This window comes from Catharus ustulatus, chromosome 3 (genome assembly GCF_009819885.2).
Source record: "Catharus ustulatus isolate bCatUst1 chromosome 3, bCatUst1.pri.v2, whole genome shotgun sequence".
In the NCBI taxonomy this organism is placed as follows: domain Eukaryota; kingdom Metazoa; phylum Chordata; class Aves; order Passeriformes; family Turdidae; genus Catharus; species Catharus ustulatus.
Genome location: NC_046223.1, coordinates 58,712,347 through 58,725,370, shown reverse-complemented (window position 1 = coordinate 58,725,370; position 13,024 = coordinate 58,712,347). Strand labels below are relative to the sequence as shown.

Genomic DNA, 13,024 nt, shown 5'->3' with positions numbered 1-13,024 from the left:
TGTACTGAAAACAGTCAGCAGAATGCATCCCTGTGGCATTGTTTGGTTGTCCATACAGTTAGGAGCGTAGCAAAAATAAGTGGGACAGATGGCCTGGCACAGTCACTAAAGCTGGCCTGAGAAGACATTGTTGTCCCCATTCCAAGGTGTGTCTGAGGCTCCCAAGGTCCTGCTGGAGTTCCCTCTCTTCAGTACCTAGATTTTACTTTTCTTCCAAGAGGATTGCTCTTGTAAAAAAACATTCCAATTGCTCTTCCTTTCCTTCTGGTGGATTTCGGAGCTCCAGGGAGCTGTCTATGCCAGTGATTTAGAAGTGTGTTTGGATTTCAAGTTAGTCATGGGAGCCTCTTGACTTCCAATATTCTGGATTTTGGACATGGCAGTCCACATTCTCTTCCTATCCATGTTGTGTGGCTGAACTCTTGGAAACACAGTAGCACAGGGAATGTAGGAGGAGACCCTTCTAGCACCTCCCTTTGCATAGCTGCTGCAGGATGTGCTGGGCTGCCCAGTCACTGACTGTGGGTCTGTGCATCACACCTGCCCAGTGTGTGCTCTGGGCTCTAATAAGACCAGCCCTGTGATTGTATGCCACAAGAAATTAGGGATTAGAAGAGTATAGTCTTACTGAATAACAAAAGACAAACTGGAATAAATCTTACAGATCGGATTCTGGTAACTGAAAATTTTTGGTCCTACTTATTTGAATGCCAGAAGCGTAAATACTGGATTAAAATAGAAGAAAAACTTCAACTTAGTTTGGTGAAAGTTGTTTGCATTTGATTTTGTATGTTACAAGCTCTTTGGGGTAGGGATAACATATTTTGCATAGCACCTATTAGTCTGATGCCCAAATAAGAAACTTTGAAGGCATATGTAGTTTATATTAAGTTTTTGTGTACCTGTGTAAAATCTAGTTGATATTGCAGTACGTGTCCATTAGCAGATAGAAAACAAGAAGAAAGCTAACCCTGAGGAAGCACTATGTTATGATTATAGTGATCTACATCAGTTCTCTTGTTACGGGACATGATTTCTCCTTAATTTACTTTTTTGGCTCCTAATTCTATTCTAACATTTACAAGGCAGAGTTTTCTGAATTGTAGCTTAATTGTGTAGTTCCTGGAGAATAGCCCCCACTCATGTGTGTGCATGTGATAGTGGCTAGAAAGTTAATTGTCTTTCTTCTGAGAAAAACAATTAATTATATGTTATTACTTCTAAAGGAGGCAATAGGAAGAGATGCTTTTTGTTGATATATCACTTTTGTATATTATTTGTAGTCATCATTACTAAAACATCCATATTTTCTGTAAAATACCACTTAGATTACAGTGGTGAAATAGAGATTTTCCTATGTAGGTTGTTTCCTTAAGATATTGGTGGCTGGGAGATGAGAAGAGGAAGAACCAACTTGTATTTTATGGTTTATAGTTTCCAAGCTGCGGTTCAGGGGACTATTAGATGTGCCCTACAGGTGATCCATAAAACACTGTCCTCCTTAACTGGTGTTTCTGGTTAAAACTTGAAGGAGGTTGCCTGAAATTTTGAAGGTTGGCAGTGGCTCCTAGTACCTTATGTGAGAAGAACATCAATGGAAATAATGTGAAATTGTCTGCTTACATTTTCTTTAAAAGGCCGGGCACTTTAAGATGCATAAATGCAACAATGGGCATTTGATTGCCTAAGTATTTTGTAGTAAAACAGCTGAAATTACATTCTTCTGTCTGATTGTATATTCTGTTTTAGAGAGAAAATAGCAGTTCATGTAATCTCACCTAATCCTAATGCCTTTCTGAGGATGCTTATTTTCTAATTTCTCCTTTCCTTGGGATGCCTGCCAAAAATATAAGAGGGAAGATGTGAACTGCTTCCAGCCTCACAAATTCCCTATACATAGCTAATTTGGTTACTCCTTGCCTCTCCTTTTTCTGCCTTAGATTGGTTTGTCTACAGAGTCTATTTCCTCTGTGTATTTGTATGGTGTCCAGTGCAGGACTTCAGCTCTGCACCTGGGCTTCCAGCAGCAGTGAATGCGTTTGGCATGGTGTCAGTGTCCCCACTGCACCCCAGCACATCCCTTGCCATCTCCCTCTACAACTTCTTAACCCTTGACTCTGGTCCCTCACAGCTTCTGCTGGCTCCTCTGCCTGCACAGGAATGGCTGTAGCAGCCAGTGAGGAAAACAGGGCACACAGGGCTGGAGAAGGGCTGGAGCTGGGCTCTTAATTGTGTATCTGCAGTGCTGCATTTAGTGCTTGTTATAGGATGTGTGCCAGAATAGCACACCACAGTATTAGAACTGTGGAAATATGAAGCATGAACTAGTACAAGGTGAGGTGAGGAAGTTGTGAAGGCTTCCACTACTGTTTATTACTTTTCTAGGAATGAAGCAGATGAATTAATGAGGTCTCAAGCATCTGAGATGTACCTAGAGCCCCTAAATTGTCTAATAGCACTTCCTTGCTACATGTGCTTTGATTTATTTGTGACCTTGATAAGTTTGAAAAATTGTTGAGTTTCTTACATAATGTGCTGGTTTAGCCTGTGATAGGGTAATTATCTTCACATCAGCTATTATGGGACTCTGTTTTGGATTTGTGCTGGAGACAGTGTTGATAACACAGGAATGTTTTTGTAATTGCTGAACAAGGCTTGCACAGAGTCAAGGCCATTTCTGTCTCTCACCCCAGCAGCAAGCAGGCTGGGGGGTACACAAGATGTTGGGAGGGGACACAGTGGGACAGCTGACCCAAATGGCCCAAGGGGTATTCCCAACCATATGGCATTGTGCTGAGCTTACAAAGCTGTGGGAAGAAGGGTGGAGATTTGGAGTGATAGCATTTGTCTTCCCAAATAACCATTACATATGACGGAGCCCTGCTTTCCTGGGCCGAACACTTGCCCGCTCATGGGAAGCAGGAATGAATTCCTTGTTTTGCTTTGCCTTGTGTGTGTGCAGTCTTTTCTTTGCCTATTAAATTGTGTTTATCTCAAGCCATGGGTGTTCTTACTTGAACCCTTCTGGTTTGCTCCCCCATCCCACTGATACAGGAGCGAGTGATCAGCTGTGTGGGACTTAGTTACTGGCTGGGGTTAAACCATGACATTGAATTACTTACATATATTTTTTCATCATCCAGGGAACACCAGTATTTGTTCACGCTGGACCTTTTGCTAACATTGCACATGGAAGTTCTTCTGTTTTGGCAGATAAAATTGCTCTTAAATTAGTTGGAGAGAAAGGATTTGTAGGTAAGTAAATATTCAGTTTATTGTGTTATGATCTGCTAGTAAATTGGCAGTGATGCAAATGAATGGGAAAATTAGCAATTAAAGGTAAGTATGCTATTTTATTATTAATATTAGTGTAACATAACCTGAAAGTGAATGTGTAATAAGCCAAAGCACTTCTTCTCGTACCCTGACTTTTGTCCTGTCACTGTGTTTCTGCACCATATTTGGCTCACGAGTGACCTGTTCACTCCACAAGGTGGCTGAATCAGTCAAATGACTGGATTGCATTGAAAGAAGTGTCCTGTTGTTCATTCTGTTAGTATTCATCTGGCCTCACTTGATAAACCAACATAAAACATTCTTTTTTTCCTGGTGAGTTATTTCTCTACCAGTTCACTAAACTCAGCCAAATCAGGTCAGATGTACCTGAGCCAGTGCAGAGGACTAGCAGAGGCAAGGTGGTAGAAGATTAATACTGCCTCATTTTGATGGCTGTGAGCAATTCAGTTGGTCCAGCTGCATTGTCAAACCTCACCATGAGGCCCTTATGTTCCCAAAAAAGCATTTGAGTGGGCAGACTCTTTTTATATTAGGAATTCAGCCTGCACAAGCAACAATAGACACATAGAACTTAAGTTGCAGGCAAAATAAACTTGTGGCTGAACAATGAACTAACTTTTATAAAAATTGTTGTGAGTGTTTATACCTTAGAATTAATTAACTAAAAGGATCATTGCAGCTTTGCAGTAGTGATGCCTTTGCACTGCTGCAGCCATTCTCTTCTGAGTCCTGAACACCCAAGTTGGATTACTTTAATCCTAAAGCTGAAGTTCCAGTACCTGTGGAACAATGCTCTTGAAAAGATGCAGCAATGTGAAAATGAGGTTTCTTATGCTTTCTTAAACTAGAAGAGAAACATGTATGTATATGCTTATGTCATACCTACGTACAGGAAAGCATTGTTTTTACAGCTTAAAGGTCTGTTTATTTCCCTCTGTTAATCAAACATCCATTCAGAGAAGAATATTTTGCGTCCTGAATAAATTTATTTAATGATAGTTGAATTCCTCTTTCATTGGGCCATGTTTGTTGTTACATGGCTTTGTGGAATGAGGAGCAAAAGAATTTAGAGTAGGTAACATTTTATATAAGCCATGTGAAGTGAGTTTGTTTCTGAAGTGTGGAATCTTTTCAAGTGAGGAGTCAGTTGTGTATCAATTGAATGGAGGTGTGTTGGCGACATTCTTGTCTTGACCCAGGTTTTGGAGCCCACAATGTATTGCCTTAGATTTGGATTCCCTTCCACTCAATGTGTCCCTCAGGCACAGAGAACATATCCTTGCATTTCTTGTGGTTTTTTTCAGCCTTATCCACCTGTTTGTCTTTAACGCTCTTTTCTGCTTTGTTTGTCTTTGGCTCCAGTTTCTCTATTGGGAGACAAAGCAGCACAGCTTCAATATAGGAAACCTTTGTGTGCTGCCAGCTAAAGGCTCTTGTTCAGATTTTATTCCACAGAACACAAATCCCCGTGAAACTGGCTTCAGAATAAGACTGCCTTTGCTCTGCAGAGTTAGGAACTTCAGCATGATTTGTAGTCCTTGTTAGATTATTAAAAGCAATAGTTCATAGAGTGGTCTACTTAAATAAACTTTGCAAGTAGTCACAAGTGTAAATATTTGTTCTAATGGTTGCAATTACCATAAGCTTTATGGTTTAAAAAATATACTTTTTTTTTCTGGTAACTAGTCAGAGCACGTGGGCAGAGACTACATGTAGCACCCAATGGCTTATTAGATACTGACCTATCCTACCCTACACAACTGGAGTCTAAAATGACAGCTACAAAGTGTACACCAGTCCGCACTGAGGTAACATCCATACAGATGGAGGGCCCAGTGCCTTGTCAATCTGCACAGCAAAGCAGGGATCAAGAACTCCACTGCATTCCTGCTCACTGTGGAGTTTCCCTGAGCCCTCTATGGCCATTGAAATTCCAGTGGGAAAGCTGATCCTGTAGTTAGTTCAGACAGCCAGGGTGCAGGACAGCTGTGCTGCAGTTAGGTAAGTAGCTGAGTAAGTTTATTCAGTCCTGCTAAAAGTAGAAGTTTTCACTGTTCCACATTTCCCTTTTGGGAGTGTTCTTGTGCATTAGATCTGACACTCATTAAATCTTGTATGAGCCATTATAGTACAGTTCTGCCATGTAGGTTAGTTGCATAAGCTCAGGAAAGAATTCAAAAGGTGTTAGGAATAGAGTAAGGTATCTTGCAGAATCATGTGGCTGGGAGAGACATTTTAGTGACCACAAGCTATGAGATTACTCTCAGCTGCATCCAAAGCAGGAATACAAGAAATCTGTGACATATTCTGCAATTAAATTACTTTCCTGAATAGTAGAATAAATATCTTGATGTACATACATTAGTTCACTCACTGTGAGATAGATGGGATGATACAAAATATATATGATTCATATATTTGTTTTATATATTTAGTGGTTTTGTTTTTTTTTACTTACACCGTATTTATTTTAGAACAGAATTTCCTGTTAAGTGTGTGGACAGTACTAAGGAGAATAGCATGGTTTGAATTTGCAATACAGTTTTACAAACACAGACTTTTTAAACTGTCTGTCCTGATTTAAGCATCCTCCTTCCTCCAGCTGCTTGTTTCCAGTGCTTTGCAACCCCTCTGTTTCACCCTCACACCTGTTCACAGAGCCACATGACAAGCTAAGCACGGTCTTGGTTGAAAACAGCTACAACCAAAAAAAGCCCTTTCCTTCCCCCTCAACAGACAGTGTCTGGGCAAACAGCTTTGTGTGACAGGGGGAAGATGAGATAATGCCACATAAGATGGTGTTTTTGCTGAAATAAATATTTATAGTATAAAGCCTCTCCTGGAGCTTTCAAGTGCCAGTAAAGCTACTGTGGATGCACTAGCTGACCAGACTGAGCCTGCACTGCCAGGGCAGTTAAGCCTGTCTCCTTTCTCAGCCTGTGCTCAACTGTTTTTGCATGACATCCCAGCAGAAACCTATTGCCCTTTTTGTTGGCTTCATTTTCTGCTGACTTAACACAGAAGCAGTTCAGCCCAGAGTCACAAAAACACCAGAACTGATGCAGGAGAGGGTGAGCTGGGACAGCCAGCAGTGGGAAACCAATCTGTTGTGTAGATTCAATTGCTTGTGTGACCATGTGCCATGGCCAAGGCAAAAAAAAAAGAAACTCTCTCAAAGTGTTCTTTTAAAATTTATTTTTAAACCTTGCTTTCTCTCTCTATCCTGCATTGCCTGTTCCTTTGCGTGCTTTTCAGCTGGAATGGTATCGTGCTGTGCCTTTTGAGTAGTGTCAGGTAACAGTGATGTAGACGGTCTGCTTTAAAAAAAATATATAAATGAAGTTTAACCATTGAGACCTGTTGTGAATTTTTGGTAACTAAAGGAATTCCTTGCTTCAGTTTCAGGTATCCAGGTGAATCACAGGCCTTTATTAGGTTTTACATAGCTTAAGCCTTTTAACCCATCTTTTTCTTTCTCTCTTTCCTGAGCCTTTTTGCTATGTACCAATAACTCAACCTTTTTGCTCTGATGTTGAGTTCTTTTTATGAGTTTTGCTACTGAACTTGAAGTGCAATGCTGCAGCTGCCATTGGCTGGTTTGCACTGGTTTGTCCTCTCAGCCTTTTAGTGTTTCCCTGCAGATTGTCCCTGGCCTTGCTGCAAGCAAGAGTGACCCACTGAGGATGGCTGCAGGCAGGTCCTGCATGGGGAGCAGCCAGGCTGTGGCACAGTGAATGTACCCAACATCACAGCTGGCGTGTCCCTAGAACTGCAGGGTTTGTGGCTCTCTAAACTCGGGGCTTTCCTGAGCTGTCAGGAATTATTGCACTGCGCAGCTAAACAGATTACCCTGTCCATCCCTTCGTGTTTCAGCTGAAGAGAGGGGTTATTCTAAATCAGAAGTGAAGCATGAGTAGATCCTTGGAGTCCTAAAGCAAACTTCTTCTCAAGTTTGTTTTTCAGGTTTGAACTTTGTCGATTGCTTTCTTTGCTACTCCTGATAAGCATGTCACATTTGATGCTGAGAGCATGCTGTGCTGGGCAGCTTTGTCCTGGTGTGTTTTATCATGTGACAAGAGAGGAATTATTGCAAACTGTTGCTGACTTCAGAAAAGTTCACTTTCTGTTTCTTTCTTTAGTTGGTACACTTGATGTAATCGGAAGGAATTTGTAGATGCAGTAAATTTTTATAAACTAAGTAATTGACTCTTATTATTGTGTTGGTACTCTGTTGGTTAGAATAAGCTAATGATGCTAGTTGTTCTAAGTATCTCTTCAGTACATACAAAGTTTTATTTCAAAGTTTTATTTCATTTACCTACTCTCAGCACAGACATTGTTTAATGAGTTTATAAAGCACCTTATAAAAATTGTATGTGTTTAATACACTAAGTGAATAATCATCAGTAGATGATTTTTTAATGTCGTAAGACACTTAAATCCATTTTTTAGTGTACTCTTTTTCCAAAAAAGGAAATAAAGCCCAGATACTTTGGCTAAACTTCTTTTGACACCACTAGTAATGTGATATTACTACATTTAAATGTCAAGTTCAAGGATTTATTTTTAATATTTTTTGCTTGATACCATTAGAAGGGGATTCCATGCAGTGACCTTCCAGAAATCTTTAATTTTTAAGAAACTGCCCATCATCTTTCTAACCAGCATTATTTAATCTCTGACTTCTTTACTCTTAGTTTCACAAAAACCCCCAAACTTTAGTGTGATTACTTTTCAGTATTGTGCTCTCTGAACAATGTGGCTGTTCTTGTTATAGTGTTATAGCAAGGCTAAAGTTTCACAGTACGGGGTGGTTGAGAGCATTATCAGTGTAGGTGTTACTTGCCTACTCTGATCTGTGTGTACTACAAACTAGAAAAAGGATGTTCAGAACTTTACAGCATTTTCTCTGACCCCATTCATAGTGCAGCTGCTCAAGCAGCTGTGCTGGGCACAACTGTGACAGTGGGGCGAGGGGAGGGAAGGTGATACTGTGTTAGTTGGTATTGCTGTGGGGCTCTTAAAGTCATGGTCTAATAATACAAGTCTCAGTGGTACCACAAAGTGCAAAATAAGGTACCATTACTGCTAGAAGATCTGTGAATCTGTGCCATTCATTCTGAGTAGTGGTGCCTTTCACAGCCAGGCTGCCCTTTTTATTACTTTCCTCACAACTGCTGAGGTAAAAGCAAATTCCATTTCTTTTACTTGTAAAGTGGGAACAAAAAAAAATCATCTCCTTCCTCATTCTTTTAAAAATCTTAGCAAATTTTCTTACCAAAAAGCAGGAAAGTCTTCAGAGACAAGATGTAGTGCAATGTGTTTTTGTTCACTGGCATGAAGTCAGAGTTCCTGAAAGCTGAGTTTACTTACTGTCTTGTCACAAATATTCTGGGTGTAAATCATACTTGCATATAGCTTGCTGTAACTGGAAGTCAGGTAACAATGATTTAAATTACTATCTATTTCTATTGCAGAAAGTGCTTAAAACAGTCTTTAAATAATTTATTAATTTTATGTGAAATGAGAATCAACTCCTTTCTTATATTTTTGTGTGTTCAGAGTCCTTGAGAAAGTTCTGACTCCACCTTGTTACTGCAGATTTCAATATATTTTTAATTTTGCTCTTTAATATACATTGCAATACAAAGCTTTTCAGAAGAAAGATTGAGTAGGCAAGAGCTGTCCCAAATGTTTTTGTGTGCAAAGAAGCATTCTAGCATTTACTTTAGTATTATATGTCACTGTATTTCAGAGCTGAATTAATTTGAAATCGTATAAATTATGCAAAGCTGAACTCAAAACTGAAAGTTGGTATTGATCATGAACTATTGAAGTATGTCTAACCAATATTACACTTGGCATACAAAAGTGATGTTTTGCCCAGTCAGGAGAGGTGGTGCTATTTTGAAGAGAAAACCTCCTAAATTATAAACTGTCTTGTAGTGAGATTTTATCTTCTTCCCGTTAAAAAATAATATGTCTAAAAAGCATGTTGGAAATTCACTTAGTCTTTTCTTACTACAAAGCATATTTGTAAATATTTGTTCCCAAATCTGTTTATATCCAGAATTGCGAGGGACAATTTACAGGAATAAAATAACACGTAATTATAAATCGTGAGCCATTTAGCTGAGTTCTCTGTTTTATCTGACAGACATATCAAGTGGTCTGCTTCATAAACTGACTTAACTCCAGTTTGAAACCAGCTAGAATTTCTAACTCTTGCCATGGCCAATTTGGACTCATTTGTTCTTTTTTTTTTTTTTTTTAAGTATTGTGTTACAGCTTAGTCCTCTCTTTCTCTAGTGATAATTTTTCATAATAGTGTCTACAATCATTCGAGCACACATTTTCCATACATTACTGTGATTGACTTAATACTACTAGGCTCCCAAACACCTCCCTGATGTTTGCAAGTATGAGGCTCCCAAATCGTAGGTCAGATTTTTGTCATTTTTCTCCAGTGGCAGTAACTCTTTACTAATAGCTTTTATTCTGTTTCTCTTCTTCATAAATCCACAGAAACTTTCCCCCGTGTGATATGTTTTCAAGCTTTGCTATTGCCAATAAACTCCATCAGTGTTCCTCAGTCTTTGTGCTGACATGGTTAAACAGTCAGTAAATGGGAACCCTGGGGCTGGTTCTCTCTCCTGTCCCAAAGTTCTCATGTGGCGGCTTCCTATTCTTCCCTTAACCATGTAGTAATGTTCTTCTGGCCTGGATAACAGACCCCTATGTATTACTGTAGCAGGTTCTTTTGTTCCTCATCATTGATGAGATGTCCTATTTTCATCACTGGAGAAAACTTTTAATCTGGCATAGCCTCCCTTTGATAGACAAAAGTTATATTTCTTGCTTATTTCGATTTTAAGTTATTCTCTTCTTAAAAATCTGTTAGAAAACTGTCAAGCCTGTGGTCATTCTGTCTTCCCCTCATTACTTGATGATACTTCTCAGGCACAAGACACCAAAAGAAAAGGAACTTATTTAAGATGTTGATACAAGTGTTGTGGTTTGTATTTTTCTTCTTCTTTCAGGATTTTGAAAACTCTGATTCACTCTTTATTAAGAGCAGTGCATTCAGTTCCTGTGTATTTCAGGTTTTTAATTCCGTTTTTAATACATTACAGTAACCTCACTAGCTTCTGTGTTTTAATTTGTGGGTCTGAAAACCCTTTTAATTTGTTTGCATTTCCTTTGCAACTTCTGACACTTGTTCCCTAGTGTAGCAGCTCACTCTGTCTTTTCCTATCTTTTAGAGCTTATGTAATTAATAGTGACATTATCTTCTACTCAAGAAGTTAACCCTGCAGGATAGCAAAGCTGTTTATTTGACTGACTTTCCTCCTAGTGACCAGAAGTTACCACTCTTCTCAGGTTAGATGTCATGTGAGAGACCAGGCATTTTAATTTGTATGTTTAGAGAATTTTGAATTAATGGGTGACTTCAGTATGAAGAAAGCAATTTTAATGGTTACATGATAGAAAATAATTAAGAGATAGCGTGCCCTTCTCACCGTTATTTTCAGTAGGGCTTTTAATGTTCATCATTGATGTGTGGATGCTGCTCTGTGCCTCACTGGAGAAGGAATTACAGTAATTTCACGACCATAAGGCACACTGGACTATAAGGCGCATCCCCCGGGAGTCGGCAAAAGTCGCAACTTTGTAGATCATATAAGGCGCACCGGACTATAAGGTGCACTTTTTTTGCAGCGAGGCTCCGCCCCCAGCTCCCCCTGTGCGGTTGCTGGCTGAGGCCCCGCCTCAACCCGGCAGCCACGGGCCCCCAGGCCCGCCTGTACCCGGCAAGGGGTGGCGCCATGGGCCCCTGGGCCCGCCTCCACCCGGCTGCTGCGGCACTGCCAGCTCCCCCCACGGCTCACAGCTCACACTTCTGGGGTGGCAAATGTCACAACTTTGTCCATCAGATAAGGCACACCGGACTATAAGGCGCACTTCTGGGTTCGGGGGGAAAATTTTAGTCAAAAGGGGTGCGCCTTATAGTCGTGAAATTACTGTAAATGATTTTCTCACAGACTAGGCGGTGTGAAGGGGCGCACATGATGGTTGTGTGCTGAATGAAGTGTCACACCACGACTGAGCTGACTGGGTCACGAACAAGCGGAGAACTGGGCACGTGTAGCTTATTTGAGAAATCCATGTTTCTTCCCTTCACATGGATTTTCAGAGTAGAAGGGAGATGCAGTGAGACAGTGTGTGGGATGGGATTGTATGCCTGGGGAATGTGCTGTGATGATGATGGGGAGGCAGGAGGCAGTGTGAGTGTTCCTTCTGGCTGGCTGGTAACTAGGGCTGGATGGCTCCTGAGGAGCTGGTGCCATGAGGAAACCTGTCCTGTGTCCTCTTTCTGGCCCAGTGAAAGACAAGGAGACAAAGCTGCTGAGTCCATCTCTTGCCACCAGCAGCACACAGTCTCCGATGGAGATCTCGCAGTCTCTCATGTGGCTGTGGCGCTGCAGTGCCTGACAGGAGCCATACATCTTATTCCCACCTCCATCCTTGACTGGCTTTCTGGCCTTAAGCAAGTAATTTCAACCTCTGTGTCTGCTGACATACAATCCCATTCTTCCCGATGTGTTCTTTCAGTTTATGAACTTTCCTGGGGGGCAAAAACTGTCTTGCCATAGCAAACGGGGAGATGACAAGCACTGCTATAACAGGAACTTTGAGGTAACAGGGCTTTTGTAGGACCATGGCAGCTGCCAGTACTTAAACATGCATCAGGAATTTACTTACAGGCTGACATGGTATTTTAATGTCCTGTATGCTAACCTCTTCTGCAACATGTTAGAGATTAACACAACTCTTTCCTCTGGCAGTGATATTCATAAACTAAATGGAGTGTACAACTGTTGAGGGCTATCCATTATTCTCAGTCTAAGGATAGTTACCCAGAGGTAAAAATAGATAGGAAGGATCTGTCATTCATTCAGAAAGCAGAGGCACTGCCCAGTTCCTCATAAATAAAATGCCATTCTACGGAGTAGAAACTGATGACATTGCAACTTCTGTTTATTTTCCCTTCCCTCCCCAAATAAGCAATCTTACCTAGTTTTAAAAATCCCAGCACATAAGAAGCAGTTCCTTTTGTTCTCTTGTTGCCTACTGGTTGTATTGTTTTTATTCATAAGAAGAAAAGAACCAGGGGTTAAAAAAATTGCAAACAGTAAAACATCATGTATGCTAGGAAGTTCTCTTAATTCATCACTTGGCAAAGGAAATAAAAGCAGGCTCCCCAGCTAACAGCATTACTTTTGCTTAGGGTTATTTGGCAGCAAATCCATCATCCTCTCTCCGTTTGTGAGTATTTCATATTGACTTACACCCTTTAGCAAGGGTCAGCAGGGCAGAGCATGCATAAAGAGTTCAAGTCCCATTTCAAAGACTGAATTTTAATTTTAGTGGATGGTTTATTTTTAATATCAGTTGAAAATGTTAGCTCTTTATTAGATTTTTGTTTGGTTGGTTTACTGACCTTTTGATCCTGAAACCTGATGGTTTTTTTATGCACAACTTGTATAAGAATTAGACTTCTTCAGATATTTACATCATGTTGGAGAAACCAGTGCTTGCTTTTTATTTTCTGACTCATTCTGAATCTGCAAGCAGAAGTCCTTTGTTTTCTGAAAGCTTTTATAATTAAAATTGTTCATAATGTACACAGACTGAGGGGGGCAATGTTTGTTTGTTTACTTTGTAT

The 13,024-nt window shown here is 40.3% G+C and overlaps 1 protein-coding gene across 2 annotated transcripts in view; it reads left to right on the top strand.

Annotated features, from left to right (window-relative positions):
• The window catches only part of MTHFD1L (methylenetetrahydrofolate dehydrogenase (NADP+ dependent) 1 like), a 144,808-nt gene that overhangs the window by 56,849 nt on the left and 74,935 nt on the right, over positions 1 to 13,024 (top strand). For both annotated transcript variants that reach the window (XM_033055572.1, XM_033055573.1), the window contains one exon: positions 3,144 to 3,255. In XM_033055572.1, the coding sequence (XP_032911463.1) occupies positions 3,144 to 3,255 (112 nt within the window). The remainder of the gene's footprint in view (positions 1 to 3,143; positions 3,256 to 13,024) is intronic.